Genomic DNA, 27,689 nt, shown 5'->3' with positions numbered 1-27,689 from the left:
TCGGGACGATGCGTTTTCGGAGGGGGACTAATGCCGCAGAAAGCACTCCGCATGCCTGTTATAAAAACTCTCGTGAGATACCCTTCCAATTGCTTCATTGCTAAAGCCCCTAGGCATTACCCTTATAAAAATGAACGTTAACATTCTTTAGAACTCCTACCAACTTTCTATTTACTTTATTGACAGTCTATTAACATTTACATTCTAGTAACATTTGTTCACACACAGTCAAAAGACTTCCTTCTTACTTTTGTATAAAGAATATTTTCAATACACCGTTAACAGACTTTCTTCTTACTTTTCTATAAAGAATATTTTCAATACACTGTTAACAGACTTTCTTATTACTTTTGTATAAAGAATGTTTTAAATACACCGTTAAAAGACTTCCTTCTTACTTTTGTATAAAGAATATTTTCAATACACTGTTAGCAGACTTTCTTCTTACTTTTGTATAAAGAATATTTTCAATACACCGTTAAAAGACCTCCTTACTTTTGTATAAAGAATATTTTCAATACACTGTTAACAGACTTTCTTCTTACTTTTGTATAAAGAATGTTTTAAATACACCGTTAATAGACTTCCTTCTTACTTTTGTATAAAGAATATATTTAATACACCGTGAAGACTGATGATGATATGTAGTGTTTATTGGCGCAAGGGCCAAGTGTGGCCTTCTTACTTCTTACTTCTTTCTTACTTTTGCACACAGAATATTTTAAGGTCCCCATCAACATGTATTTTTCTAACTTTTATCTCTATAACCACTTCAGTACTGCGTCAGAAGGCTAGTTACTTTTGTGCAAAGAATGTTGTACTATACATCATCGAACTATATTTTTTTGTTTGAAGGACATGTATCCTCAGTATGTCCACAGCTCGTACTGTTTGCCAAAAAATATTTAGAATGGGAAGTAACCTGAGAGCTTCTGATAAATTTTTCTAACACACATTAATGCCGATATATGGCATACTCAGGAGTCAAGCTCATTGTTTTAAACCATAGTCCCAATCCAAGTAGGTAGCCAATTGTTGACGGAGTGCTCCTAAAATGTTTAAAGAAATATGTTCGTAAATTCTTAGAACTAATCTTTTAGAGGATCTACTGGACTACGTGAGCGCGCGGTGACGTCAGCACACTCCGAGAAAATTTGCTTGCGCTACACCACCTGACCGGTGTGGTAGCGGACTACTGTACAGGCGGCGCGCCAGTTGCAGAGCTTTATCCCGACCTTGGGGCTGGTTAATTTAAGGCCGATTTACGCTTGAGCCGTGACGCATGCGGTCGTGCAGAAAAATGTACATTTCGCCCACTGGTTCACAAATTTTGGCATACACTGGTCTCGCACATGCAGTGTAAACCGAAATGTGTGTACCAGTCTACGAAATGTGCAAATTTTCACCCGACCACATGCGTGCGGGCAGGCGGGTGGTGTGGTGTAAGGCTCGAGCGTAAATTTGCCCTTACCACGCACTGCTATTGCAATGCCACCAATTAGCTTTGCAACGAGATAATTAGGTCAGTGCATTCTGCGATATAAATAGTACGCCCTAAGCTGGAACGTGTCAGCATAGTAGCGTCACGATATTTGTTAAAAAGAAGAAAAAGAACCGAAACTCAGGGTAACACGGCGCTGGAACGTTGCCGCTCAAATGTCCAAAAGGCTGCAAAATACAACTACTGCTGAGTGAGAGCGTGTATTGACCTGAGAAGCGCACAGGTCGAATAGAAAGAAAAGCTGAACTCTGTGCAAGCAACACTTTTCTGTGAAAAAATAATTAAATTACCCTTACAGTATAAAAAATGTAGCTTTCTACGCGTTCATATTCGCACGCTTTCGTCCCTGCCTCCTACCGACGGCTTCTGCATATTAAAGGAAATAGAACCTTGCATCAAAGTGAAGGCAAAGTAACTATGTCAACTGATGTGCTTTATGGCGATGGTAGCTTGCTGTGTGTGAAAACAGATCGAAAAGAAATAATTATGCACTCTTAACATTCAGTGATCTTGCTTCACAACACGGCGACAAAATTTTGAGCTCCGACAAGGGGTCATGACATCCGTAATAATTGCATTCCGTATACCAACAGCCAGGATATCAAAGGCCATGCTTTTGCCGTGCTTCGGGCGTCTCAAAACTGCTAACGTCATAGCCGCCCCGCTTCGGACATATATTTGACTATAAAAATAGTACTACAATGTGCTGCACCGCTGGGCGCCAGGGAGCAATGTTTTGTCTTTGAAAGCAGCAAGTGCTAAAGGATGCTCTTGCGCAAAATAGAATAACCACATAATTTACCCAATATGATTTTATTGTTCTATGTTTATTACATTTCGAGAAAAAGTCGGTTTTCAGAAGAATAATTGTCTCGAAAGATAAAACTATACAGCCCCTAAATGCCCAACAAAATTGAGCCGGCTACCTTCTGAGTTTTTTTTTTTCAACCTCGGCCATGAGGTACATTCCTCCCTCTAAGTGCAGTTCCCAGAAAGGGGTGCGTACACAAAGGCCGGCCACAGCTTTCACCAAGAGGCGAGGAATGTCTAGGTGTGAGTCAACCATCGCAAGGTAGCGGGGGAGGGGGGGGTGCATGTTTCGGCTTAAAGTGGGGCTTTAGTTCCGCAGCGGTCAAGGCGAAGCAGGTGGATGGAAAGAATGTCACATGCCTCTCCCGCGCATGCGCACAAATTCGACAGTTGGCCGAGTCGAGGCAAAGAGGAAGACCATCGCAATCGCTATCAGTTCCTTTGCGACGCCGGCATGGTACGGTCGAGCGATGTAGGTGTTTCGTGGCGTATTGTAGCACCAATCTAGCTATTTTTGCTGCTATTTATGCTTATGCTGTGTTAAGGCTAATTCATCGATGCAAGCCAACCAGCAAGGTGTTTGCGAAGCCCACGGTGCTTTCTTCGTTCCGTGATGTGAGCGTTTCTGGAACTTCTCTGCCAGCTGCGATTCAGTGTCGTGTGAAGTGATTTAATATTGGCACTGACCGTGTTTTAAACTGCACAAATAGCGAACAGCTGTTCCTCAAGACTGCTATGCGCCGAAGTTTTCTCTATCTCCAAATTATATTAAAAGGTATGTTCTTTTCCATCATTTTTCATAAACATATTATTTTGATGTTACTTTATTTCAGTTTCTAATGCCGCATTTTGGCAGGTTATTATAGCGCGAACTGTAACGACGCGAAATGTTCTAAGAACGATTTTCTTACCTTTTTCAGCTGCCCCGCGTCATGGGGTTCGCTTGAAGTTGCTATAAACACGAAGCGTACAAATACTTCGTTTTCACAGCGTTCGCAATGACCTAAGGTCTGGTAAATATTGTCTGATCATGAACTCATTCTTTGCTCTTTCCTACTCTGGCTGCACAGGATGAGAAACAGTAAAATATTGAGCTTATAGCTTCACGGTTCACAATTACATATTTTTCAGCGAACCGGTTCACAATGACATAGGTTGCACTGGATAGAAAAGTGCGAATGTGAAAGAAAATCATTCGCACCTGTTTAACCACTGCAACCTATGTCATTGTGAACCGGTATATTTTGACACTGACATTTTGTTTTCGAGTAAAAAGTAAACGAACACGTCAAATTACAGAAGCATTCCATATAATGTGTGCTTAAAAATGCATCAGTCAGCCATTGGTTGCTATCACTGACAAAGCATTTGTATTCTTGAATACTGCTTCAAGCTCTGTTATCTGTTTATATAAAAATGGATGACACGTTTTGCACATGCTCGGTGCAGCTAGCTGGCGCTGTTACGTTCATTCCTTCCAAAAATAACTAGCTTTGAGTAAGCGCTCGCGTGTCCACCTTCTCTGCGTCCGTATCTATTGTGCGTGCTACGAATTTCACCATGAATAAACCATGTAATTAACTTTTTAGTGAGTAACTCATTTATGCAGGTAATTGGTAGAGAAACCCATCTTGTACACTTTCCTAATTTTAATAACACGTAGTAAATACAACGCAGCAAAGGATATGCATTGAATAGTGTGCCCCATCCTTGCCATCTCGTCTGCAAGTAAACAGGGATGACGGTCACAATTTTAGCATTCATGTGAACCTTAAAAAGCTCTTCTATGTATGTGATATGCTAACCTGAACATGATGTTAACACTGACCATCTTGTTTCTGTGCAGGGTTGGTTCATTCTGCAAGCATTCTGAGACATCAGCTTGCATAATCGATGCTTGCTAGAGATTATGCGACAGCTGCCATGCCGTAATCAACTAAGTCATTATTCATTTTTTTTTAATTTTTCTACTACTTCTCTCACAATTCTGTGTAAATATTTTCGTGTGAATAAACTTCTTTCAGTGCAAACTTGCATTTGTTTTCCATTTAGGTGCACCTTCTAGGTTGCATACTGCCGTTTACCAACATGTTCACACATACTGACAAATGTTTACACTATGCTACTAGGTCGTATGTGGGACAAATGTTACTAGGGGAATAGTAAGACGTCAATAGCAAGTACATAAGCACATGTAAGTAAAATTTTGCCAGAGTGTTACTAAAGAGCCTAAAGACTTCTGTTGGTTGACGGTTAGTAGAATGTTTACAGACCATCTATGAACATGCTTCAATTGAAGTACGGTAGCCAATTCTTGATAGGATCCAATTCTTGATAGGATGTTACTAGGGTCTATAAAGACAAATGTTAATAGGGGATTGGTAGAAAGTCAACAGAAAATATATGAACATTTTTCTTTTGAAAGAATGTTAATACGGTGTATAAAGAAAGCTTGTTTATAGGGGATTGGTAGGAAGTCAACAGAAAATATATGAACATTTTTCTTTTGAAAGAATGTTAATACGGTGTATAAAGAAAGCTTGTTAATAGGGGGTTGGTAGGAAGTTAACAGAAAATATATGAACATTTCTCTTTTGAAAGAATGTTACTAGGGTGTATAAAGACAAATGTTCATAGGAAATCGGTAGGAAGTTTAAAGACATCCTATGAACATGTTTCTATTGAAAGTTGGTGGCCAATTGTTTCTAGGGTGTTACTAGATCGTTGTTAGGATGTATAAAGAAAGCTGGTAGGATTTCAATTGACTGTTGGTAGGTTCTAGTAACAAAAGTCTATAGACTGTCTAAAAAATGTTGCTAGAAATTTTTATAAGGGTACTCATAGCATCGCCATTAGAAGAGCGTCAGCAAAGCCTCGCGCTTGGCGATACAGCACGTCTTCTTGCACGCGCACAATGCAGCACCGGAGTCTCCCGTCCAATGAGAAGTCCCGGCGTGGCTCCTGCCCTTCGGGGGCGCGTGAAAGTGTGTTCGGTGTCGAGACGTGGTCAACTGTTGAATAGGCTCCTGTTAACTCTTCTTGTAAATAGTGTGAAAGTTTTACTATTGAGTTTCCGGGCACAAGTTCGCCCACAGTAAACCGGTTTGTTTAGTGCACTTCATTAAAGAATGCTACAATATGGCCGGTATCCGTTACAGCTATAGGTAGCCGTACAAGGTAGATAGATAAATTTTAAGGAAGAGAAAAAGGGTGGGGGAGATGTATACAAAACTGATAGAATGAAAGCCAATTATTACAGGCTAGGAGACTTTGTCGCCACCTCGTTTCAAAGGCGATGCCAACAAATCATCATCGTCATCATTATCATAAACATAACATGGCTGGAGTGATCGCGCCTTTGTAACCTGCTATGGTTATGTGCGGCGACTGCATTTCGGTCGGAGATTTATTTTGTCTACGATTAGGAGTCCATAGCACGTTCGCGTCAGCCGCAATCACTTCAAGATATGCATAATTTTTCTCTGCCTACACACTTGTTTACATCAAAGGTTTTGATGAAAAAGAAACGGTACGGCAATAAGTAAGGAGAAGTTACTCTCAAGACTACTACCCAAATGCTAGGAAAGAATCGTTTGGAGCCTACTTATGACAATAAGTAAGTTTTGTAGTGATTTTTGTTAGTATCGCATGTTGTTACAACACTCCAAAATTATTTGCCTTGATCAGTCATTGGCCAGCGCTCATCCAAAAAGCCGACGTCATCTCAAGGGTGACGACTGCCCCGCACTGCGCCCCTCAGCTTGAGACATAAATCGAACAGTACCACCTGATGGAGCAAAGTCCTACAGAGGTGCGCGTCGAAGGGAGAACATGGATGTGGACAATTTGGCTATCGACGACTGATTGTCGCTATGTCACATGCTTCGCTTCAATGGACTCACAGGGTCATTACCGTATTTTACTGCTGCCTATGGATATTTCCCCATATCAGCTGTGGTAACGTTCATATTTTCCGAATGTTCTTACGACACGCTTCGGGCAGCTCTTCACAAAACGAATACATTATTCGTGATGTTGAAATGGATGAAACACCTCTAAAGTGCTTGTTAATTGGAATTTCAGTGAGGTGGGTACAGTGAGTTTGGTGCAAAAACCTGTGCTTTAAATGTATACTGGGTTTTAAATGTCTGGAATCTTTTTTGCTAGGTCTTTTATGATGACAGAGACATTTTCTCACTAAGTGCGCACTTCTTCGTAACAGTATGGAGCAATGACAAACTGGATTTTTTTTATTCCAGGTACCATAAAGACTCGTGGAAGGGCTGTACCCATGTAAGGGTCGCACTCCGAACTTGGCAGCCCCAAATTTGGGAAAAAATTTCTACAGGAGAATCAATCGCATTTGGTTCCCCGATGCCGCGCGCAGGCATCGCTAAATGTTCGCGCGCTGCGTAATTCCACTTGCCGCTACTAGATTGCGAGACAAGCGTGGTGACCGCTGATGCAATCGTATATCCGCGGATCCGGGATGTGCAGAAGCCGCCGGCTGCTGCCATGCCATTGTGACAAAAAGGTTGGCTTCCGTGCAAGGGCCGCCACTCATCAGAATTGTGGCAAGAAAGTGTGGCCTTCACGCAAGTCTATACGGTATTTTTATAGGGCGGGGAAAAGGACAGTAACCGCAATCGGCCATCGCCACTGTCTATAGCGCTACCGCACACTGCCTACGTCAGCAAATGCAGTGGTTATACACTATGAGCAACACAGGCTCACTCATATCGTCTCGATTAACAGCAGCAACATAACCAGGTGACATCTCCGCCGTCCCCTGCTTTGCTCGCATCAGAGACGAGCAGCCACGTAGCGTTTACGTTTTGACCCCCTCCACCATTCTATTTATTTCTCTTTCTCCCTTTCCCGCTAAGTTCCTTATTTTTGGTGGCAGTTTTACTTGATGTTTGTTACAACGTTTCCTACCGAAATTGCTAGATGAAACTCGGCGGATGCGGTCTTTTCCATAGGGTGTGAATGCTCGTTACCGAATGGACTTGTCTAATATTCGCGCTTGTAGCTTCAGATATTCTTGTGACTTTGTTTGTTACGCTTCCTTTATCGGCCTGAGTTTCGTAAATATTGTATCTTTACAAACGCAGAAGCCATTAACAGTCAGCGCAGACGCATAATCATAGTGAATTTTGTAGCATTTCAAACTTAATATTTCGATGAAAATGATCGGCTCGCAAAGCAACAAAACCGAGTATAGACACAAGGATGAAGTTTAGTCGAAAACTATCTGGCACTCATTGACATGCTGGCTGAACCACTGTGCTTTAAACTAAATAGCACCAGGGCCTCGTCTAGTAGTTTTTTGACGACACTGTGTCGTATTACAGTGTAACCCCTGAATTTCCCACGCTTGCTGCAGCGGCCTATTTGTCCACTGCGATTGGGACTGTAACAAAAGGAGAGAGCTGTGACGTCGTCTCTGCTGGTAGGGAGACTAATCGGTCAGAAGAGAGCGAGCAGTAATTTTTGAATTTTCCGCGATTGTCCCTGCAGAAATATGTATTTTATTTGGAAGCACATAAGTCGCTTCATAGCAGCGTAACAGAAACCCGAACACAATAGCATAAAGCTTTTTAGAAGAAGTACTAAATGTAAATGTGGCGTGCCAACAATGGGCATGGTACGCTTTTCCCTTCAGACTTACGTGAAATTGTTAGTCTATAACTATGTCTATTTTTCCCACAGCTAAACTATTGTCACATTGTCTGGGGCAACACTACAGGGCCAAACATGACTAAACTTTCTCTACTACACGAAAAGGCTGCGCGCGACGTTTCTTTACTCTTATCCTGCGTTTTGCCATCAATGGGCACTGCATGATCGATGCGTCGGTTATGTGTGTTGAATTTTTCTTGCTAGTTTCTTTTTTTCGCATGACTTAGCTAATGTTTCCCTTGCTGTGTCAAAGGTAGTGCTAATTTACTGTATGAACACCTTGGTTTGGATTGACTGAGTGCTCATCATTCGCAAAATTGCCTAAGTATGCATCGGCAAAGTAGAAGCGCCACAGTTATTGACGACAGCGAATTCCGGCCGCTTCGGCCGCATTCCGATGGGGGTGAAATGTTAAAACTCCCGTGTCCCGTGCGTTGGAGGCACATTAAAGAGCGAGTAGTGGTTGACATTAATCTGGAGTCCCCCACTACAGCGTACCTCTTAATCAAATCATGGTTTAGGCACAGAACACCAGAATTGAACGAAATTATTCTGGTTAACTTTCAAACGTAAAGAAATTGAACGAGTAACTCAGCCTATAACGCATATTCTGAACCCTCTTTAAGAAATTTGAAGTTTGGTATGTAAACTTAATATTCAATCAATTACTCTTGCAACGTGACCTTGCGGGAAAGCAAAGTGAGCAAGTACGTTTATTGAACACCAATCCAACTTATTCAAAAGCGTGAAAAAAATACACCATTCGTCATAAAGCGACATGACTGATACCTCGCACAAGCACAGATTAAGGAACACAACTACTTTCCTACTCATTGCCGTTCATGTTAAATTCACTTGGTTTATAATTAGTTACTTCGTTCTTTCTGCTTCTGCAACAATGATGATCGTTTTTGTATTACACTGTTTGAATTGCACTTGTTCACAGCGTATATTTAGATTCCTCTCTTGCTATTGCATAATGCCACCCAACAATGTCAGATTGCTGTTGCTAATACTGGTTTTCCTTTATTTTGTAAACAAATTTTCAAAGGGCTCCCGACCCTTGTCAAGCTGAATTGGTCTTGTCTTTTTGTCTGTGCTTCCTACATTATGTAATGATGCGAAATAAATTTGATTTGATTTGATCTGACTTGGTAGTTAGTTGCATGGATTTGTGTAACTTACGGACTTGGGGCCTCGAAGGCCCTGTTCTTTTTTTCTGTCTCAATATTTCTAAGTACTTATGGTGTTATAAATATCACAAGGCAATTAGGCTCATCAGACACTAGTAAGCGTCACAGGCTATGGCATTTATAGGAGAATATGTTCTAGATAACCATTACATTTCATATTGACAATGTCGATGAAGCCAGAAGGACGAAGATCAGAGAAATAGAGTTATATAATTTTTGCGGTTTTACATGCCACAGACACAATATGATTACGAGGCACGCCATAATGGGGCACCCCAGATTAAGTGTGACCACCTGCGGTTCTTTAATGTGCACCCAACGCAGGATACACGGGCGCTTTCTCACTGCGGATGCGTGAAAATATGGCCGCTGGCATTGGTTTTTGATGCCCGCCGTCGCGCTAGCAGCGCAACGCCAACGCCACGACGCTACCACAGTGAGTGTTTAGAAAAATCCATGTTCTCTCCATGATTCGAATTCTGGCTGTTGAATGTACCACTGCACTTGCAGCGCCCGCGAAGACTAGCGCCGAAATTCCCTGTAGTACTTTCTGGAGTTAACTCTGTGTCCAAAACATGGCATCTCCTTGTGGCGGGCGCTGCGTTATTTTGGAGGCCAGGAAAAAGAATGAACAAGTGCGCGCACGCACAATTCCTTGTAACTTCTTATGTCCGCGTGCTACTACAGCGCGTCACGATTAGTAAGCAACTCTTTGCAACTCCCACGAGCACAATCGTCACCGCGTCAACTGCGCGTCGCGCTCGTTTATTTAACAGGGCTAATCCTAGTTAAAGGCATAGAAGTGAGTAAGTGGTCTCACCATATGGGAAGGAAAAATATAGGAAGGAGCATTACGTCACGCAGCCAGCCATGGGAAGCTAGCGCTCCGCGAAGACAGAGTGGTGGTCCAACACGTGACCTTTTGCGTCGAGATCACGGAGCAAGAAACGAGATTTGCTGAGACGCTGCGTTGCCAATAGCTATGCCAGTAGTTTTTATTCGGTGGGCGTTTGTTCGGATGCAATGCAGTGGCTCTGCCTGCAGAGCGGGAACACTGTTGCGCCGCCAAGTTTCGCTTCAATGGCGTTGGGGTATGCCTATCTTTTTCCTTCCTCCATGCGTCTAACGCACACGCGTCATCTGGCCATGGCGCGCACGTGAATCGAAGTACACTATACCTGAACGACACGAATGAAGGCGGCCAGCTGCTGTCCCACTTCAGGAACCACTTGATTAACTACGCGGCCATACAGGTCTTGCGACTTGCGGCCCCAGTCCACCATGATGATGTTGTACTCGCCACGAACAAGGAACCGGTCCTTCAGTTCCTGCACAGTGGCGGAGTCGACATTTCTGCAAGTGGCGAGCTGCTATAGATGCGTGGTTGAAAAAAAGCGCAAGTTTACAAGGAGGGACACTGGAAAATAAACCCATATCAGCGCTGAACCATGACCCAATATTTGAAACAGTGCAAACGCGGAGCAAAAAATGGGAGAAAAGATCACACGGACGTTGGGTGTCGTTCTGCTCCCCTAATTTTTTTAACGCGTTGTTGCACTGCTTGCCATATTACGTCCTTAAACACACACACACACACACACACATGGTGTGGCGCTGCTAAGCACGAGGTCGAGGGAGCGAATTCCAGCCGCTGCGGCCGCATTTCAATGGGGGCCAAATGATAAAACGCCCGTGACCCGTGCATTGGGAGCACGTTAAAGATTGCCTAGTGCTGAAAATTAATCTAGAGTCCCTCACTACAGCGTACCTCTTAGTCAAATCATGGTGTTGGCGCAAAATTCCAGAATTGAAATAAATTATTCTGGTTATCTTTCAAACCTAAAGAACTTGTACGATACCTGGAAGGCGAAGAGAATAATATTTATTTCAACAGTCTCGACCAGTGAGCCCATCTAAATCGTGGTTTACAAGAAAAGGCCGCTCTTTGGCACTGATAGTAAAAACAGCAAACAACGTGCCTGGTTATTCTTACGAAAAAGAAAAAAATATCCACAAGATATGTCAAACAGAAAAGCCGTTTGGTGACAGTATGTACTCTCTGTGCGTTATTACAGACTTGCAGCCCCCTTACAGGCAATGATGCCGGGCAAGAAGAAGGCGGATACTCATGTTTGTAGTGCGAGGAGAACAGTGAGAGAATGGTGATGAGTAGAGTAGTAGTAGTAGTAACTAACAAGGGAGGCAGGGAGAAAAACGATTGCTGCGCCGCACCAGTGGGCGTGTCGCTGTTCTAGCTAGAGAGAGCGCAATTCCAGTAGTGTGGTGGAGCGCAGAGCATAGAAGGAGCCCGCAAGGGTGAACAAAAGGCAGCAACTTGTGTAAAGGAGCACACAATACACATATACACAGGCACGCCGTTTATGAACATTTTTTGGTTCAAATTGGTCGCTGAAGAACAAAAAAAGAAGATTCGCCGACGAGATGGGTGCTCCCTAATGCAAAGTTCGAGCGCAACTAAATACGTGTTTTTCATTTCGAAATATATTGGCTGGCGCGGACAACCCACTTCGTACGGCACGCTGAGAACAGAGCGAAATATGGCGCGACTGCCTCGCTAATCTGAAGATCGCGAGAGCCAACGCATGGGTGACGCGTGAGTGCGATTTACAGCAGTCGCCGCCGAGAGACTTCCCAAACGACGCGCGCTACTCTAGCGCCATCTCGTAACCATCGTCGCTGCACTACGGTTTTCTTTTTACCCTTTCGCCCTCCCTCCCCCCATGCTTTCCGTCTCATGGTTTTGCCAAGTTCTGCTACATCTTCCTCTCCGCTTTCCTCCTTGCACGTCTTCGCTCTCGCCGCTTTTGTTGCTGCTGCATACTGCGCCGCTGCTGCGTACATGGGTGTGTTGGAAACTGGATCGGAAGAGCATGACGCTCACGCGTTCGCAGGAATGACGTGGCAGTTAAATGCGGAAAAGTAATATATATATATATATATATATATATATATATATATATGCTAGCGTTGCCTCTCATTAGCTGGCACAGATACCTTTTATAAGCAGATAACTTTGGCCGTTAGGCGGCGCCATTTCTGAGCATACGCAGATATGCATTGAGTCTACCTTTCTTTGCGCCACTGCACGGCCTTTGATTTATTAATTCTCAGTTGGTTTTCTCTGTTTCAGTCATTTCGCACGCGCAGCTTTTATCTAACATCAAGCATTGCCAATTAGCTCAATTTCGTGTCGTTTTAAGAGTTCGTGAATGGAATATATGGTACACCAACTGCAAAGCTTTCATCGGGCAAACAGAATGTCCTTTTATTTAAAAACTTCTACAGCGTTCCTACTTTTTTTCTTTTTTTACGAACAGGTACCCAAGGTACTGTGACATGAGGCTTCATTGATGAGTAGAAAGTGCGCGTGGGAACAAAGCACATACGAAACTGAGATGATCGCGAAGGCAGCGCCGGGCAATCATAGTTTCGCGAGGCCTAACATAGCTTGACGCCACCGTAATAATTACTTTATGAAGTAAAACGTGGATTCGAAACACTTATTCGTGATTCTAAATATGTAACTGACAATGTCCTTTAATGAGCACCACGCCAGGATATCTGTTACATTTGCTATGATAAGTCGTGATTACGGTTTCGGAAGGATTTCGGCGAGCGAACAGGACAGGCTTAAGGAATAGATCCGGTATATAACTCACGTTCATGTTTAATTTCGTATGCTAGCTTGCGCGTGATGGATGGTGCATCGCAAACATTGAGTTTTGCGTATCCTTTAGTATGTGAACACGCATGTGCATGCGAGTTTATTTTTTCAATGCGAGTGAAACAGCAATGATATTGTCACGTGGTGGTGACCGTCAAGTACACACTAGCAAAACTCTCAGTAACAGAACTGACTTTTATTGCGAGAGCTTGTGCCCACGAAAGCAAGTTACACTCAAAGCACAACTACGGTGGCGAACATAGTCGGCGTTCGTCCGAATGTGATCTGCCGGTCAAGCGCGTCGGCTTTTATACATGAGTCACCAAAGTTTCCAGAGGTGTCCGCGTGTCTTCCAGAAAGTACTGCACAATTCTCGTCACCTACACAATCAGATTACACAAGCTTCGGCGACAACAGACAACGCATAGAACCATCGATAACATTCCAGTTGGTTCCAACCATACAGGCGTGTCTTGCGCTCAGGAATAATTTTAAGTACGGGCGCCGTGATCATGCCTATGATATCGGACGTTAGACGATAGGAATAAATGTTTTGTAATCTTCGTGAGCCCTCGCCATTCAATGTGATAAGTGTGATTCTTTCACCGACACTTTGTTTTCCTGCTTTCCCATATGCCTTCCGCGCTGGCTATCGCAGAGATACATTCTAATGTTATAGTGAATCTCCTTTGTTGAATACGGTCAACAAACCCCTGTACCTGATGCGCACCGCTGTCTGCAGCTAAAGGTGCGTAGGAATTCGAAAACAGAGGCTTGCATTAAGATATTACTGAACTTTAGTGGGGTTGCTATCATTTGTCTAGCCTTGTTGGGCTTCTGTGAACAAACTGCTTCAATAGCTACTGTTGCCTCAGTGGTGGTGAAACAGTGTTCTGTTTAGAAGGTGGGCCGGAGACAAACTTAAATCGCAACGAAAGTTGCAGACCAGGCACCTATTGCGCCCTGTGCAGGATAACGTACCTGTATATAAGGGAATAAATGAGGCCTGAGACTAGATATTTTTTTCTTTCCCCTTTAAAGCAGGTACAGCTGACCGATCCTTTAATAGTACCGCTCGAGCATTGACTGGCGGGCCGATCAGGGCCTTCTAACGGCGCGAAGCGATGAGATCAGCAAGAGTAGCACACGCGCACAAAGTTCGCTTGAAGTGCGAGCTTCGTGTGCTAGCCTCTTCCCACTGGCATGACACCGCCCCTTTCGCGATTATCTAATAGGCGTTGTAACATCTTCAACAACCACAACTCATTGGACGCTTCCCTGCTTATCCTAGACAGCGAGCACGCGTGCTTTTTATAACCCTCTATTGCATGGCGTCTCATTGTTGACCCTTACCGGTTAATTCTTTTTTCGGGTGTGAGAGGCCCAGCCAGGAATGTGGTAACGTCAGAGTAATTCTCACGGTTATGCACATTCGTTATGAGCAAAGTGCTTCCACCGCTTGAGCGGTACGTAAAGCAGATGTGAAATAATTTTTTTGAAGCAACGTAAAAGTCGGGAGGATGGGGGGGGGGGGGTAGCGCGAACTAGAGCAGCTGGTATTTTTCTTTTCTGGTATCATCCATTTAAGCCCTTTATTAGTTTTCTCAATTTCCTCCCAAGCTATGGCAGAGAACCGGAAACGATGGTCCGCCATATTTCGCACAGTATGGATTTGAGCGGGGAAATGTGCAATCTGCTGCCATCTGGTCAGTGGCGCGCAAAGTAAAGATCTTCTCTTAACAAGTGCCTCTTTAGATATCGAATCACAGAGTCAAACCAAAAAAGCGAGAGGACCAGCTGCCGCAAAGCCACCCAAACAGGCTCTCAGCTGAGCCATGGGCCACAGGCCAGAACTGGTTTATTAAACAAAGCAGTCGTCAGTGAGGTGCAGGAATTGCAACGTTTATTCATGTCTTAACGCATGTAACAATGGTTTTGCTTCATTCTACACATCGTGCTAACGCGAACGCAGTCAGTCCGGCTTTGTCTTATGACCCTAGCAGCAAGTCCGCTCGGCCATTTTCATGATGTTTCATAATCCATATCTTATACGTTTCTTTTAACATGCGCGAAAAAACGAGGACACTCAAAAGGAACACGCAACACCACACCACTGCGTTTGTGGTGTGGTGTGTTTCTTTCACGCGTTTTCGATTTTTCGAGCAGTTAAAGGAAACGTCTAAAGGTACCAACCAACTAGCCTGTGAGAACGTCCTACTTATGTTCGGTACATACTTGTATCTTTATTAGAGCCCTAATAAATCTGAAAATCTAAGTATTTCCTTTTGTTCATTCATAATGTAAACAAAGCTTATAAAATAATTCGTAAAATAACTCTGTCATCATTCATGCAATATAGGGACAATAAAAGCCGCTGTATTCCACATGCACCGTAAGAGAAAGAACAAAACGCGCAAAAAAGATTATACTTTTGCATGGCAAAGCTTTGCACATTTTTTTTTCATTATTTTGCTGTGCATGAACGCAAGATCAGTACAAGCAAAAATAAATAAAAAATAAATGAAAAAGGAGGCAAGCCACGGGCACACTCTGTTGCTGTCTTCAATCAGCCGGGAACTGTGTCTTGCTGGTAGAAAAAAGCCTAGTAGACGAAACTTCCGCTTCGAGTGAGCTAGGTGCGTATGCGCTAGTCTTTCTGATCTCGTTGCTTCGCCCCGTTAGTTAAACAATCGGTCGACTCTACACGAAGCTTTCAACACTCACACCACCCTTTACATAGAGTGCGACGCAACTGCGTTCAAGTACGAACTGTGAAGGCAGAAGTCGGAACCTAAAGTGCTGACGACAGACAGCGCTGACTTGCGCTGCTCGATCCCCTTCAACATGCACCATGGATAGATGGATGGATGCATGGATGGATGGATGGATGGGTGTTATGAGCGTCCCCTTTGGAACGGGGTGGTGGGTTGCGCCACCAAGCTCTGCCTATTATACTGCTTAATGTTCGACCTAGGTTAAACAATAAAAAGAGAAAAAAAACACGATGAGCTCCCACAACCAAATTTTCTGATCCCCTATTGTGAACTGTGCTTTTGTACGTCTCAGTCTTTTGTTGCTTCCCTACTTTTCTTCCACCAATCCTCCAATCGCCTCTTACTAATACCTATTGTGGACATGTTTGCTTTTGCACCGCTCTCGCTGAACCCAAGGGCTTCAAGACGGCCAGTAGCCAGCCTTAGTGGGCCAGCTTTACATATCAACAGCACGCAGATGAAACCATTGAAATATGTGTTACCCATAATTTGTCCCTTAAGTTCACACATCGACAATCTTGCATATGAGTGCGGGGTTTTTCCCAACGCAATGAAAACTGCAAAAGTATCTGTCATTTTTAAAGGGGACACGACCAAAATGTACCAACAAATTATAGACCGATTTCAGTACTCCCTGTGTTTTGCAAAGGTACGGAAAAAGTCATTTTCTCAAGAATAGTTAAGTATTTTGACAAACATAAGGTAATATCTGAGTCCCAATTTGGGTTCAGAACTGGTAAATCTACAAAAACAGCGTTATTAACAATGAATGAAGTAATTTTGAACAATAATATTAGGAACTTGTACACAGTGGGACTTTTGCTTGATTTTAGTAAGGCTTTTGACTGCTTAAATCATACGAATCTTGTTAACAAACTTAAAGTGTACGGAATCCGTTGTAGACCACTCAGATTGCTTGAAGCATATCATGTAAAACAGAAGCCAGTCGGTGTCTTTAGATAATGAACTTTCATTGATTTTGCCTATTAGTTGTGGTGTCCTACAGGGGTGCATATTGGGACCCCTTTTGTTCAATACGTACATAAATGATATTGTTAGCATAGATCCTTCCATTGATATTGTGATACACGCGGATGATAACGCACTACTTCTATCAGAACCTAACCTTAACAATTTAATGGTGAAATGTAATCACCTACTAATTAAATTGTCAAAGTGGCCAGGGATTAATAAGTTAAGAATTAATCCTCCAAGTCCAAGGCTATAATATTTCGCGCAACAAACGAACCGATAATACCGCAATGCATGCTTCACCTTGAAGATCACTACATAGAAATAGTTGAAGTGCATAAGATATTGGAGTATATTTTTCCTGTTATTTAAACTGGGATGCCCATACTGACATTATTTGCAAGACACACTCTTCCATCTGCGGGGTTCTGTCACGATGTCGTGAAACTTTACCTTTGATATGTATATTACAAGTTTATTACGCACTTTCTTTTCTCACCTTAACTACTGTAATTTAGTATGGGCCACAATGACCAAAACAAACATAAATAAGGTTCTCGTACTGCAAAAGAAAATTGTTCGAAAAATCGCCAATGTTGATAATACAACTACCTCCAATTATGCTTTTGAAGCACTTAACATTGTCCTGGTCAACCATTTGTTTCACTGTAAGTTATTACAAAAAATCTATTTTTCGACGGCATCCATTGCCGGTTTTTATTCGACTCTGGCATCTGTGGACGTGCGTCATGCTAACATACACACAAGAACTATTAATACATGGAATATATGACGTTTTTGCACAAATTACAAATTACAAATGTTGTCTTACAACCTGCCCCATGTTCTAAACACGTATAAACACACAATAGTATATACCAAAGCTGAGCTGCGGAAATATTTTGTTGAAATGTGATTTTAGGTTTGTTTTATATTTTGCTTGATTATTCTTATTATTTAATATTGAATGTTTGTACGACAATTTCAGCGTTTTAATTTCGATTTTATTGTTAAAATTTTTGTGCAAAGCTTATTAGGCTCTGTTGTATAACTGGTGAATGTTTTCTCTTTATTGACTGTAACTTAGTATCTGTGTATGATTTCTGTATCACTTGTGTGCTACTGCTTTTAGCGGTTTTCTTGACATCGTCAAGCTGATCACGCAGCTTTTGACAGAAAACTCTGCAGTTGAACTTGGAACATAATCTTATATACTTATATATCAACCGCTCGCTAGACGGCTTCACATTCTATTAAAACATGTTCCATAGTTTCCCTAGCTTTACAGCAGCAAGCACATGCTCGTTCTTCCTTCTTATATCTTGCTTTATAGGTGCGTGTTCTAAGGCATTCCAATCTAGCTTCGAAAATTAATGAGCTTCCCTTTGAGTTATCATAAATTCTTTCTTTCCTGATTTCGTTTTTTTCTCGTAAGTAGCTGCTCATGGCAGGTTTCTTTTCCATTGCCGCCACCCATGATATTATTTCAGCTTCTCTGACTTTCCCCTTGACGTTCCTTGTTGCTGTGTAGCCCACCCTACAGGCCGCATACTCGCTGGCAAGATTCCTAGTTCCTTTCCTCCACTTTGAATCAATGTTTTTCCTGTACATATACCTGAACACTTTCCCAGCCCATCTACTTTCTTTCATATTCCTCAGTCATTCCTCATGCTCAATTTTACTGCGAGCTTCCATCACTTCAAAACTAGTCCAGCCCATATCACCCTGCACAGCTTCATTTGTAGTCTTCCCCTGAGCGCCCAATGCGAGGCGACCCACTGACCTTTGGTTCCCATCGATTTAAACCTGATTTCAAGCAAACAACCGCATTTTCAAAAGTAAGTCCTGAAACTATTACACCTTTCCACATACTTCGGAGCACCATGTACCTATTGTATCCCCATAGCACTCAGTGCTTCATTATGGCTGCCATTTCTCTTCCCCTTCTCTATTATTTTTTTCCGTTTTTCCATATATCTATTGCCTTCGTTTATTCATATGCCAAGGTATTTATATTCTGTTACCCTGGATAGTTCCCGGCCCTGTATTGCCACTGTCTCTTCACTGTTCTCTTTCAATACCATAACACCTGATTTTCTAACACTAAATTTCAAACCTAAATTGTTGCGTTCCTATCCACAGATATTAGCCAGACGTTCGAAATGACTTTGCGTGTTAGCTAGCAACGCAATGTCGTGCGCATAAAATAATCCTGGAAGCTGCTGCTCTACTACTGTGCCCACCTTTTTTGTATGAGATATTAAAGCTGATATATCTTCCTTCTAGCGACCTCTCCGTCCTCACCATGTACATCACAAACAGCAATGGGGATAAAGGGCACTCCGGCCTCAGTCTCTTATTAATATGAACTTTCTCCTCGCTCCCCATCCCTTACCATTCAACGAAAACAGTATTTTCTAGGTAAATCTCTTTCAAAAGCTGTAGACAATCGTCGCCTAGGCCTTCCCCTTCCAGAATATCCCACAGAATGTTGTGGTCTACGTTGTCATAGGCTCCTGTAATGTCTAAAAAGGCCGCATATAACGGTCTGCTTTCTACTTTTGATATTTCAGTACACTTAGTAAGAGAAAATAAGTTATCATCTGGACGCTTACCTATTCGGAAGCCATTCTGAAGTTCTCTGAAAATTTCAATATTGTCTGCCCAAGCTTGAAGCTTTCATTTGATTGCTAACCTGTATATTACCGATGCAGTGGTCAACAGTCTATACGAGTGAATTCTATATTTCTCCCCCTTACCTTTATAAATTAAATTCATTCTACTTTGTCGCCAACTGTCTGGCATTCGTCTATCTTTCAAAGTTTCTGCCACTGCTTTCATCAGAGCTTCCTTACATTTTTGTCCTAGTTCATTAATCAGCCTAACGAGAACTTCGTATAGCCCTGTGGCTGTGCGCTTAGGAATGTTCTCTTCGGCTTTCTTCCAGTTGAACTTTGTCAGCACCAGCTCTTTTTACACCTGGGTCTCTTTCCTGATCCTTTTCTCTCCAAATACAACCTCGGCATTGGCTTGGAAAGATTCGGCTGTTATTTTTCGGATGTAATTTCTTGCCGCTTGTCCTTCTAGTCTGTTTTCATCTTCGTCTAGGATATGTTATTGTATTGTTGTTGACTTCCTGCCTCACAATTTTATGTGGTTTTCAAGTACTCTATGTGCGGCCTTCTTTTTCTCACGTATTTCAGACAACCAACGTTCACTTTCACCTTTTAATTTCGCTTGCACCAGTACCGAAACCACAGACTTTTCACTCGGTATATTTCCAATTTACTGGTTACTTCATCATGCAGCAGCTTCGCCTTCATTGCCAGCCTGTGCTCTCGGGATGCTTTCTGTCGTTCGGCGATCGCTTCTCGTATCTGCCTGTTCCACTAACTTTTCGGTTATTTTTTCCTTGCCAACGAATATGCTGTTTCTCTTTGCGTATTTATGCCGTTATTGCACTTAGAAGCTCACTATATTCCCACTCTTTATTTGGCCATTTGCCAAGTTCTTCCTCGACTCTAGTGGCTATATTTGTTATTTGTTCAGCGTTCGAATTTGGACTGGCCAGCCAGCCCAGTTGAGCGCACTCTTGCGGTCAAGTCTTTCGGCAGAGAGGAGGCCGCCTAGAGTTGGAAGGGCCGGAGAACACCGTCGCACTCTAGTGATCAAAACACTAACGCAGAATGTGGGCCGATTCGATGCGAAAAACAATTATCCGCTTCTGCAGCGTGGCTTCATTTGGAAGCGCCAGACATGCGAGGCACAGAAAGAAGTGACGACACAAGCAGTGTTAGCACACGTTGTTCGTGCAAGTATGGGAATGCCAACGCACCCATCATTTACTCTTTGCCAAAAGTCTTGAAAGCATCTACAGCCTAAATACAACTGTGAAGTGGGAAACACATCTGCAAAATTGGTTTCTCGTCCATTTATTTAGTTACTGCTGCAATCCTGACACCGGCAAACAAAGAATGATTTAAATTGTGCACTTTACGCACACACTTAACAAATTCTGTTGTGCAACCAAAGCCAGAAATATTCGGCTCACTAATTCATTTTTTGAAGACAGATTATTTGGTACATGTTAGCGCCTTTCGTCACCGCCTACACCCTTTCACATAATACGCATATATGCTAAATATTAAATACCGGGCCCACACTCGACAAAGAAAAGGTAACGTAGAATGACAAAACAAAAAAGCAAGAGCGTTAGCTAACCATGAATAGAGTTAACCGCAACAAATCACATAAAGCACACTAGAACACTAGAAGTTATCTAGCATAATTATTTATATAAATATTGATTGGTTGATTGGTTGATTTATTCATTTATTGCAACTCTTCATTATATTTCGAGCAGATAGAATGGTATGAAACTGCATTTACCATTTCTGGAGCGAGGAGCTTGCCACTGTTGAGGTATCCGTGGATATATATCTTCGTGTCCCATTTTGCACTGAAGGTAGAGTTGAGGATGCTGTCGCGATCCGCGGCAAACAGGAAGTACGGCTTGTGCGGGTTCTGGCGGGTGAACAGCCGGAACCTGGTGTCCAGCGACGGGCCCGAGTTGGCTCGCTTGTCTGCGCGAAGCCACAGAAGAGTACGGGCACGAGAACGTGGGGGCGCACGGAGAGAGGCCACTTATAAAAAATAACGTGCACACTCATAACAATTTGGGCTCGTTGGCCACCATAACCATGATGTTCGTAGAGGAAAATACAATGCACCTACAGAGCGTACGCTGAAATCTACGAAGCTTTCGTGAAGGGGTTACGCAAATGCTATTAAATGGGCTATTTTATTGCTGCGTCTTTGGCGTATAGGAAACTGACGCGTGCGCTGAGTTTTCAAGCACTTGTGCGCGTTGACACTCAAGGTGGCATACGCAGCGGTCATGTGAAAGAGCTAGATGATGTTGGCACCATTGAGGTACGGCTGTGGCCAAATGGTGGGGACAACGGGCTGCTGTGTTGGGAGACCGAGGTTTTGTTTTGCCATGAGGCACGTAATTCAATTTGTTTACAATGAGCGATTCGTCAGGACCGCAGCACCCAGGAGCCACGGTCAGGAAAATCCAGGAAGGTTCGCAAGGAAAGCTTTGCTTTAAAATTCAGGCAGAACTCATTGTTTGGGAACGTTTGTCGTTGTTATTGCTATAGGATTCAAATTTTGGAGCCCATTTAATTTGGCGGTGTGAGACTCGTCATTTAGGTCATTGGTGAAGATTTAATAACTATCGTTATTTTGTGCTGTCACGGGATTCGGTTTAAATGTATAAAAGAACTGACGCCCATTGCGGTGGCTTAGTGGCTATGCCGTACCGCTGCTAGACACGAGGTCACGCCATCGAATCTAGGCTGCGGCGAAATTTGGCAGAGACGGCCGAAATGCAATAACGACCATGTGCCGTGCTTAGTGTGCACGTTAAAAAACGCCAGTCAAAATTAACCCGAAATCCCGTACCATGTGGTGCCTTATTGTCATTCATTCTTTTGGCACGTAAGAAACACCAGAATTTTATTTTAAAGTTATTTAAGAAGCTTAAAACGCCGCAGCCAAAACGCGTCATGCATGAGCTGTGTATACCGCAGCCAAGGCCTGAATCTCATAATGGTTCGCAAAGTGAACAGTTCACGACGTCGCTTGCTTCATTAAATGGGCCGCTTTCAAGCTGGAGATAGAAAAGAGGGAGGACGTGGCCAAGAAACGAGAGGATGCCGCCTCTCAAGTATTTGTCATCATATTGCGCAGTAGCCGAAGAACTTCGCAATCTTTCTGCTTGCTCATGAAATACAACATGTATATAAAATAATATCTTCCAAATGTTGAAAGTTTAAACGTGCGGTGCCACGCGTTTGCGCCATAGTTCAAGTAATTTCTTAACGTAGTTCTTTTTCTTTCTCAGCCGACAGGTAGTGTTCCTAGCGTAAATCAGTTGGCGGAGCACAGCTCCGTATCGTCTGCTACCTGGAGCTCGCATGATGCGTTCGCAAGGTATGACGGGCAGCACGTTCAATGTAGCAAGGGCAAGCGAGCCGAGTACTGGCTCCTAGGGCCACCTGTACTAACGTTCCATATAAATTTCTCTTTTTTTTTTTTGCTCTTCACCATCGGCTCCGACATTTATTAATTATTGCGATCTCAATTATATAGATACTCCTGGCGCATTTTCGCCGTCGCCGTGATGTTTCGTTTAATCTATGCTGCGTGCCGTATGTTGTGCTTGCGAGTTCTAGCGTGCAAAGGTGAGCCACCATGGTGGCTCAATCTCGCACGCGCAGCGGAGAAAAGCAGGGAGGAAGTGTGCCGTCACCCTTCGCGCGCAAGGCACCGGGTGGAGAGAGGAGGAAGGGGAGGGAGTCTACTCCGACAGCTGCTTAGTATGGTGCGGCCTGTATCACGAAAGTGATCTGCGATGAGGACAGAGTGCGCCGAGTACTAATAGCTTTGTGTGCGCTGGGTTTTCGCGGCTTACTTCGCGTTAAAGCGAGAGGCAGCACGAAGGTCACTTCGCTCGCTGCTGCAGCCGCGCTTCCTCATTCCAGCGTTTTGACAGCAAGATGCCGTGCTGATTGACTCAGATGTATTCATCTTTGCTTGTGCGTGCTTCTTAATTTAGTGAGGAAGCGATTGTTTACAATTTAATACGACTGATAAAACTACTTGCTTCGTATAGATGTCTACTAATTTGCTATCGCAATCAATGGTTAGCCTTTCGGACGAAATTGCGATTTCTCATTATTTGTTTATTTATTTACGTGATGCGCTGGGCCCACCTGGAGCCAAGCAGCACGGGTAAAAGTAGAACGCAAGACGAAAAGTAACTGTCACGTTTCATAGAACGACAGAAAGCTGACCTAGTTGGTAAGGATTCATTATGGAAAAAAGAAGTGAGGCGTTCCTGTTGTCCACTTCTCTACTCTTGTGTCCTGTCTGCACGCCTCACTTCTTTGTTTTGCATAATGTCATGTTTCACTTCGCAAACGCGGGTTACGCGCGAGTATAAGGGTGCTTTTCACTTTTTGTGCATTGCGCGTAAAATTTTTTACCAATGCCTTGATTGTGTTCATGTGTGGTAGTTGTTTCAATGCTTTCCTTTAATTTTTACGTTTTATGTCCATTCCTTGACTATTATAAAGTGGAAAGTGCCACTAGGAAAACAAGATAAGACGCTGTAAGAAAATCCAGTCTTTATTACTTCATGCAGGTATCACATTATTCGCGCTGTTCAATCCTCCCCCCTTACTTTTCTGGAGCCTCCTGAGTTAGCGAAGTCCACGCCTTTGGCGGGAATTGTTCAACTCGTGCACGGCGCTAGGCGATGACTTCGAGGTCAGTGGACTCGCACTCGGCGTGACGCCGCTTGCCTCACTGTTCCATCCTTCTCACCCGCCGCTCATCCGCTCCATCACGAGGCGAACCCGGTGCGCCCATAGCACACAAGAACACGTAGCAACTGCCAGAGGATGTCAAAACAGCGCGGCTCCGCCTGCGCTCTTCCTCCGCAACGCTTCATCTCATTTTTCCTTCCCTGCTTCACTCAACGCCACTTTCCTTTCCTCTAGGTGGCGTTGCTTTGCGGTGCGCTCAGCGCGCTCCTTCGTACGTTCCCCTGTGCTGAATTTTTTCCACCTCCAAGTACCTTCTTGCTCCGGCGCTCCATTCCCCCGGGCAACACACATAATCTCGCCGATTTTACAGACGGGGCATCCATACTTGCGTGTAAAAGGGTTTGGCACAATAAGCATTACTTAATCGAGAGGATTATGCTATATGGTAGCACGTAAAGCGTGAGTTCACAGGCACACTGCTAGCGCGGCTAGATGACGCTCAAGCCTCTAGTACTCATTATTGCTGCGCGCTTGCAACCTTGGCGCTACGTCAATTCTGCCCCCTGTAGTACCATCCGCAAGTAAAAGCAACTTCGTAGACCACACCATCCGCGTTTCGCGCATGTAATCCTCCAACGTAGGGCTGAATATGATTTGTTTGCCAGCCCTTGGCATATTAAGCATGACTTTGCTAACCTTTGCGAAGCTTTTGCGATTACGCCAATGATACGATCTCTCCGATCTGTCTCTTGGTGCGTTACGTGATAAAAACAATGGAAGATAATATTGAACGGTAGAATATACTGGTCCTGTGATACTTGCGCGGAATAACATCGAATAGCGCGCTGCTGAAGGCGCACCCTCTACTGTGAAATTTAGAATGAAAGTGCGGCCTTCCCGAACTACAGCAGAAGGGCAGCCAAATGAGAGGTATCTACACTCTTCCCGTCCTAACATTGCAGTTTTATCAGTCGAATGAAGGAAGCGCTGGAGCACCCTGGATTGAAACCTTCTAGCTGCTGAATGGTGGCCTGCGTGCTGTGGACGGTGGCGATAGAATGGGGAATTGCATCTCATGATGCAAATGACGCCGGCTGTCTAAGTCGCTGCTTCGCATCGGCTTAGACAGCCGGGGTCACAAAAAAACTGACCCAATCCTTCGGTCGGCCGACGGCAGTAATTGCAAGAGAAACTTCATGGATAGAGTCGGCGACTCAGATCTAAGCCTTTCCGCTGAATGTGTAATTTCCCACTAATCTCTGCAATCTGCAGGCCAGTGGCGAGGAACCAAAGCGCTCAATTCCTTCATCTCCGTGGAATGACTACTGGCCCGCTTGCACCCGAGTCTCCTCCAGTACGTAGCGTACGCAGCTAAAGCACTGCTTAGAAAGCCGACAATGAATGTGCAAGTAGTTTACCGTCATCTCGTCGAAGGCGTTTTGTGCCTCCAGCCGTTGTCGACAGCGAAAAAGCAACGCCAAGCAGAAGACATGGGCAAGCCGCAGCCTCCGAAGCAACTTACAAACGCGCGCGACGCCCACGGGTCTCCGGGGAAGCACTGCAGGCGAGCGCGGCAGGGGACGCAAGCCAACATCCAAGCCAAAGCAACCAAACCCAAAGCGAACCATCTCTCCGCTGGTTCCGCTCTCAGCCGACAACGGGTTTTCTTGGAATATCGTTGACAGATGCCTGACATGTTCAGAATTTGTGGTGCTGCCGCGTTGTCTCTGACAGCCGGTGAGGCAAGCACAATTCTGGCCAATGACATGAAGCCTAGTGAGCCGTTCGGTTTCCGAACCCTTATGAGATTCCGCCCCAGGATTTTGTCTTGCGCCTCCCCTGGACATGTTGAGCCATCTAGAGGTGCTTGAGCGAACTCCCCCCTTGCACCGATGGTGCATCGGTGCGTGGTAGCACAGTGGAACATTTATTCGTTGCCAAGTTCGCGATTTTGGCGAAGCTGATACAGCTGTTGGCTAGCGTGCGCAGGAAACCATACTTAATAACGATCACTATTGAACTGTATGAAGCCTTTCCTTTTATTAGGAAGACCGCCAGATTAAAGGCACTAGAAATATGATAGAAACTGCAAGGTGATGGAAGTATGGAAGTGTTTTTTCTTCTTCCTCATTTTCGTGTGCTACGAATATCGTCTTTGAAATTACCAAAACTATCTCGTTGCAACGATTGCTGCTTGATCAAAACAGCAAGCTCGGCGAGTTGGTAGGCATCCTATGGAGAGATAACACAGCGCCCATGTCACCTTGTCGTGCTGCTTGTTTACGAAAGTTCTGGCCCGTTCTCACAGTTCACTAACCCAAATAGTACGGAAGAGGGCTGCTCCATTCATTGTAATTGTTTTTCATTAAAACAGTGTGTGTATAAAAAAAGTAGCCTTGTTCGCGATTATTAATCTTGTAACGCACACTACAACTAAGAGCAACCATAGGGCACACCAGAGGAGCTCGTTTCATTGCAACAAAGTGTTGGTATCCTAAGTAAAACCCTTGCTTGGGCTAGTTGGTTCATGCTTGAATTAGTAAAGGCAAGGCGCAGAAGACCAGGACTCAAGAAGAAGAACACAAACGACAGGACCGGCGCCACTCACAACTAAGTTTATTTCCGCAACAAGCCTGCCTTATGTAGGTTAATTAAGCCGAGTCACACACGAAACTGTAGAAGTAAAATACAGCAATCTATCGACCACTCAGGAATCATATATGGCAGAAAATATCAAATCAGCAAACAAGAACCAAACGTGGAGCAGCACGGTAAGCAATTCATCGAGTATAGTCTTTTCCAAGACAACTCGGACAAAAAACGAGACAAAAAGTACCGTCTACGCTTCACTAACAAACTATCCACAACATAAAACACTTCAAACGCTTAAGGCCAAGTCAGTGATAAAACCCGCACGACTATCGGAATAATTAACAACGAAAAACACGGAAAAACATGAATAAAGGCGTCTAAGTACAGCGTCTGCGTCAAAACTAACATCTGTAATAGTCACCCACCTAAAAAATGCTAAAACATGTGACCGCGCGAAAAATGAACCATGTGACAAACAATGAAATGGACAGAACCGTTGCCCAATAAAGGGTCTAAAGAACAGTGTCTGTGTCAAAAAAAACGCTACAAAAGCTTAAGAGCTTCTAGAAAATTGTCAACAAAATAAAAACTAGTTAAACAAAAGTAAGGCAGACGGAAAAACCTAAATGAAATCACTCTAACATGAGCCCTTAATCAAACCTTCTAAATAAGTAGTCTCCTTGTCACTAAGCGCAATGGACGGCCTGCTGACGCATGTTTCCCTCTTTCTTGATGAAATAGGCTTCCACAATTTCCCGCTCGAATCTGTCTTTTCCAAACTTCAAAAATTTAGTTTTGTCAAAGTGAGGGCGGCAATTAGTGCATTTTCTGCAATTCTCTGCGAGCATCTGTTGGATGTACAATCCGCGTTCTTTGAAAGGCCTGCTACCGTTTGAGAGCACCCATTCCAAAATTTTAAAGCATGCGATTGCTACCAATTCTCTGTAAACTGCTTTAACTAAGTTTTGTATTCATTTGGTGTCAAGTAGCTTTAGCGCTCAAGTGCAACTACTACAACAGGCAGGCTTCCCGCCCTGTCTGATTTCAGCAGTCTGCGAAACTATGCTCCAAAAACTCAAGCACCCGCCTCTTATTAGGTAGCCAGTTTCACGCTGTTCTGTTGCAGTAATTTCGTACCTTCATAAG

At 43.7% G+C, this 27,689-nt stretch overlaps 1 protein-coding gene and 1 long non-coding RNA gene across 2 annotated transcripts in view; one reads left to right on the top strand and one right to left on the bottom strand.

Annotated features, from left to right (window-relative positions):
• Positions 1-2,969: 2,969 nt before the first annotated feature.
• On the top strand, positions 2,970-4,327 carry LOC142559683 (uncharacterized). The gene is made up of 3 exons (XR_012823198.1): positions 2,970-3,086; positions 3,232-3,319; positions 4,158-4,327. It is a non-coding gene; the product is annotated as an uncharacterized LOC142559683 (long non-coding RNA).
• Positions 4,328-10,358: 6,031 nt separating this feature from the next.
• The window catches only part of LOC142559374 (pancreatic triacylglycerol lipase-like), a 36,786-nt gene continuing 19,455 nt past the window's right edge, over positions 10,359-27,689 (bottom strand). Inside the window, exons 2-3 of the mRNA XM_075670979.1 lie at positions 21,007-21,200; positions 10,359-10,514 (exon numbers count right to left, since the gene is read on the bottom strand). Coding sequence (XP_075527094.1) covers positions 10,359-10,514; positions 21,007-21,200 — 350 coding nt within the window. The remainder of the gene's footprint in view (positions 10,515-21,006; positions 21,201-27,689) is intronic.

This window comes from Dermacentor variabilis, chromosome 10, assembly GCF_050947875.1.
Source record: "Dermacentor variabilis isolate Ectoservices chromosome 10, ASM5094787v1, whole genome shotgun sequence".
Classification (NCBI taxonomy): domain Eukaryota; kingdom Metazoa; phylum Arthropoda; class Arachnida; order Ixodida; family Ixodidae; genus Dermacentor; species Dermacentor variabilis.
The sequence above is the reverse complement of the archived record's forward strand: the minus strand, read 5'-3'. Positions and strand labels throughout refer to the sequence as shown.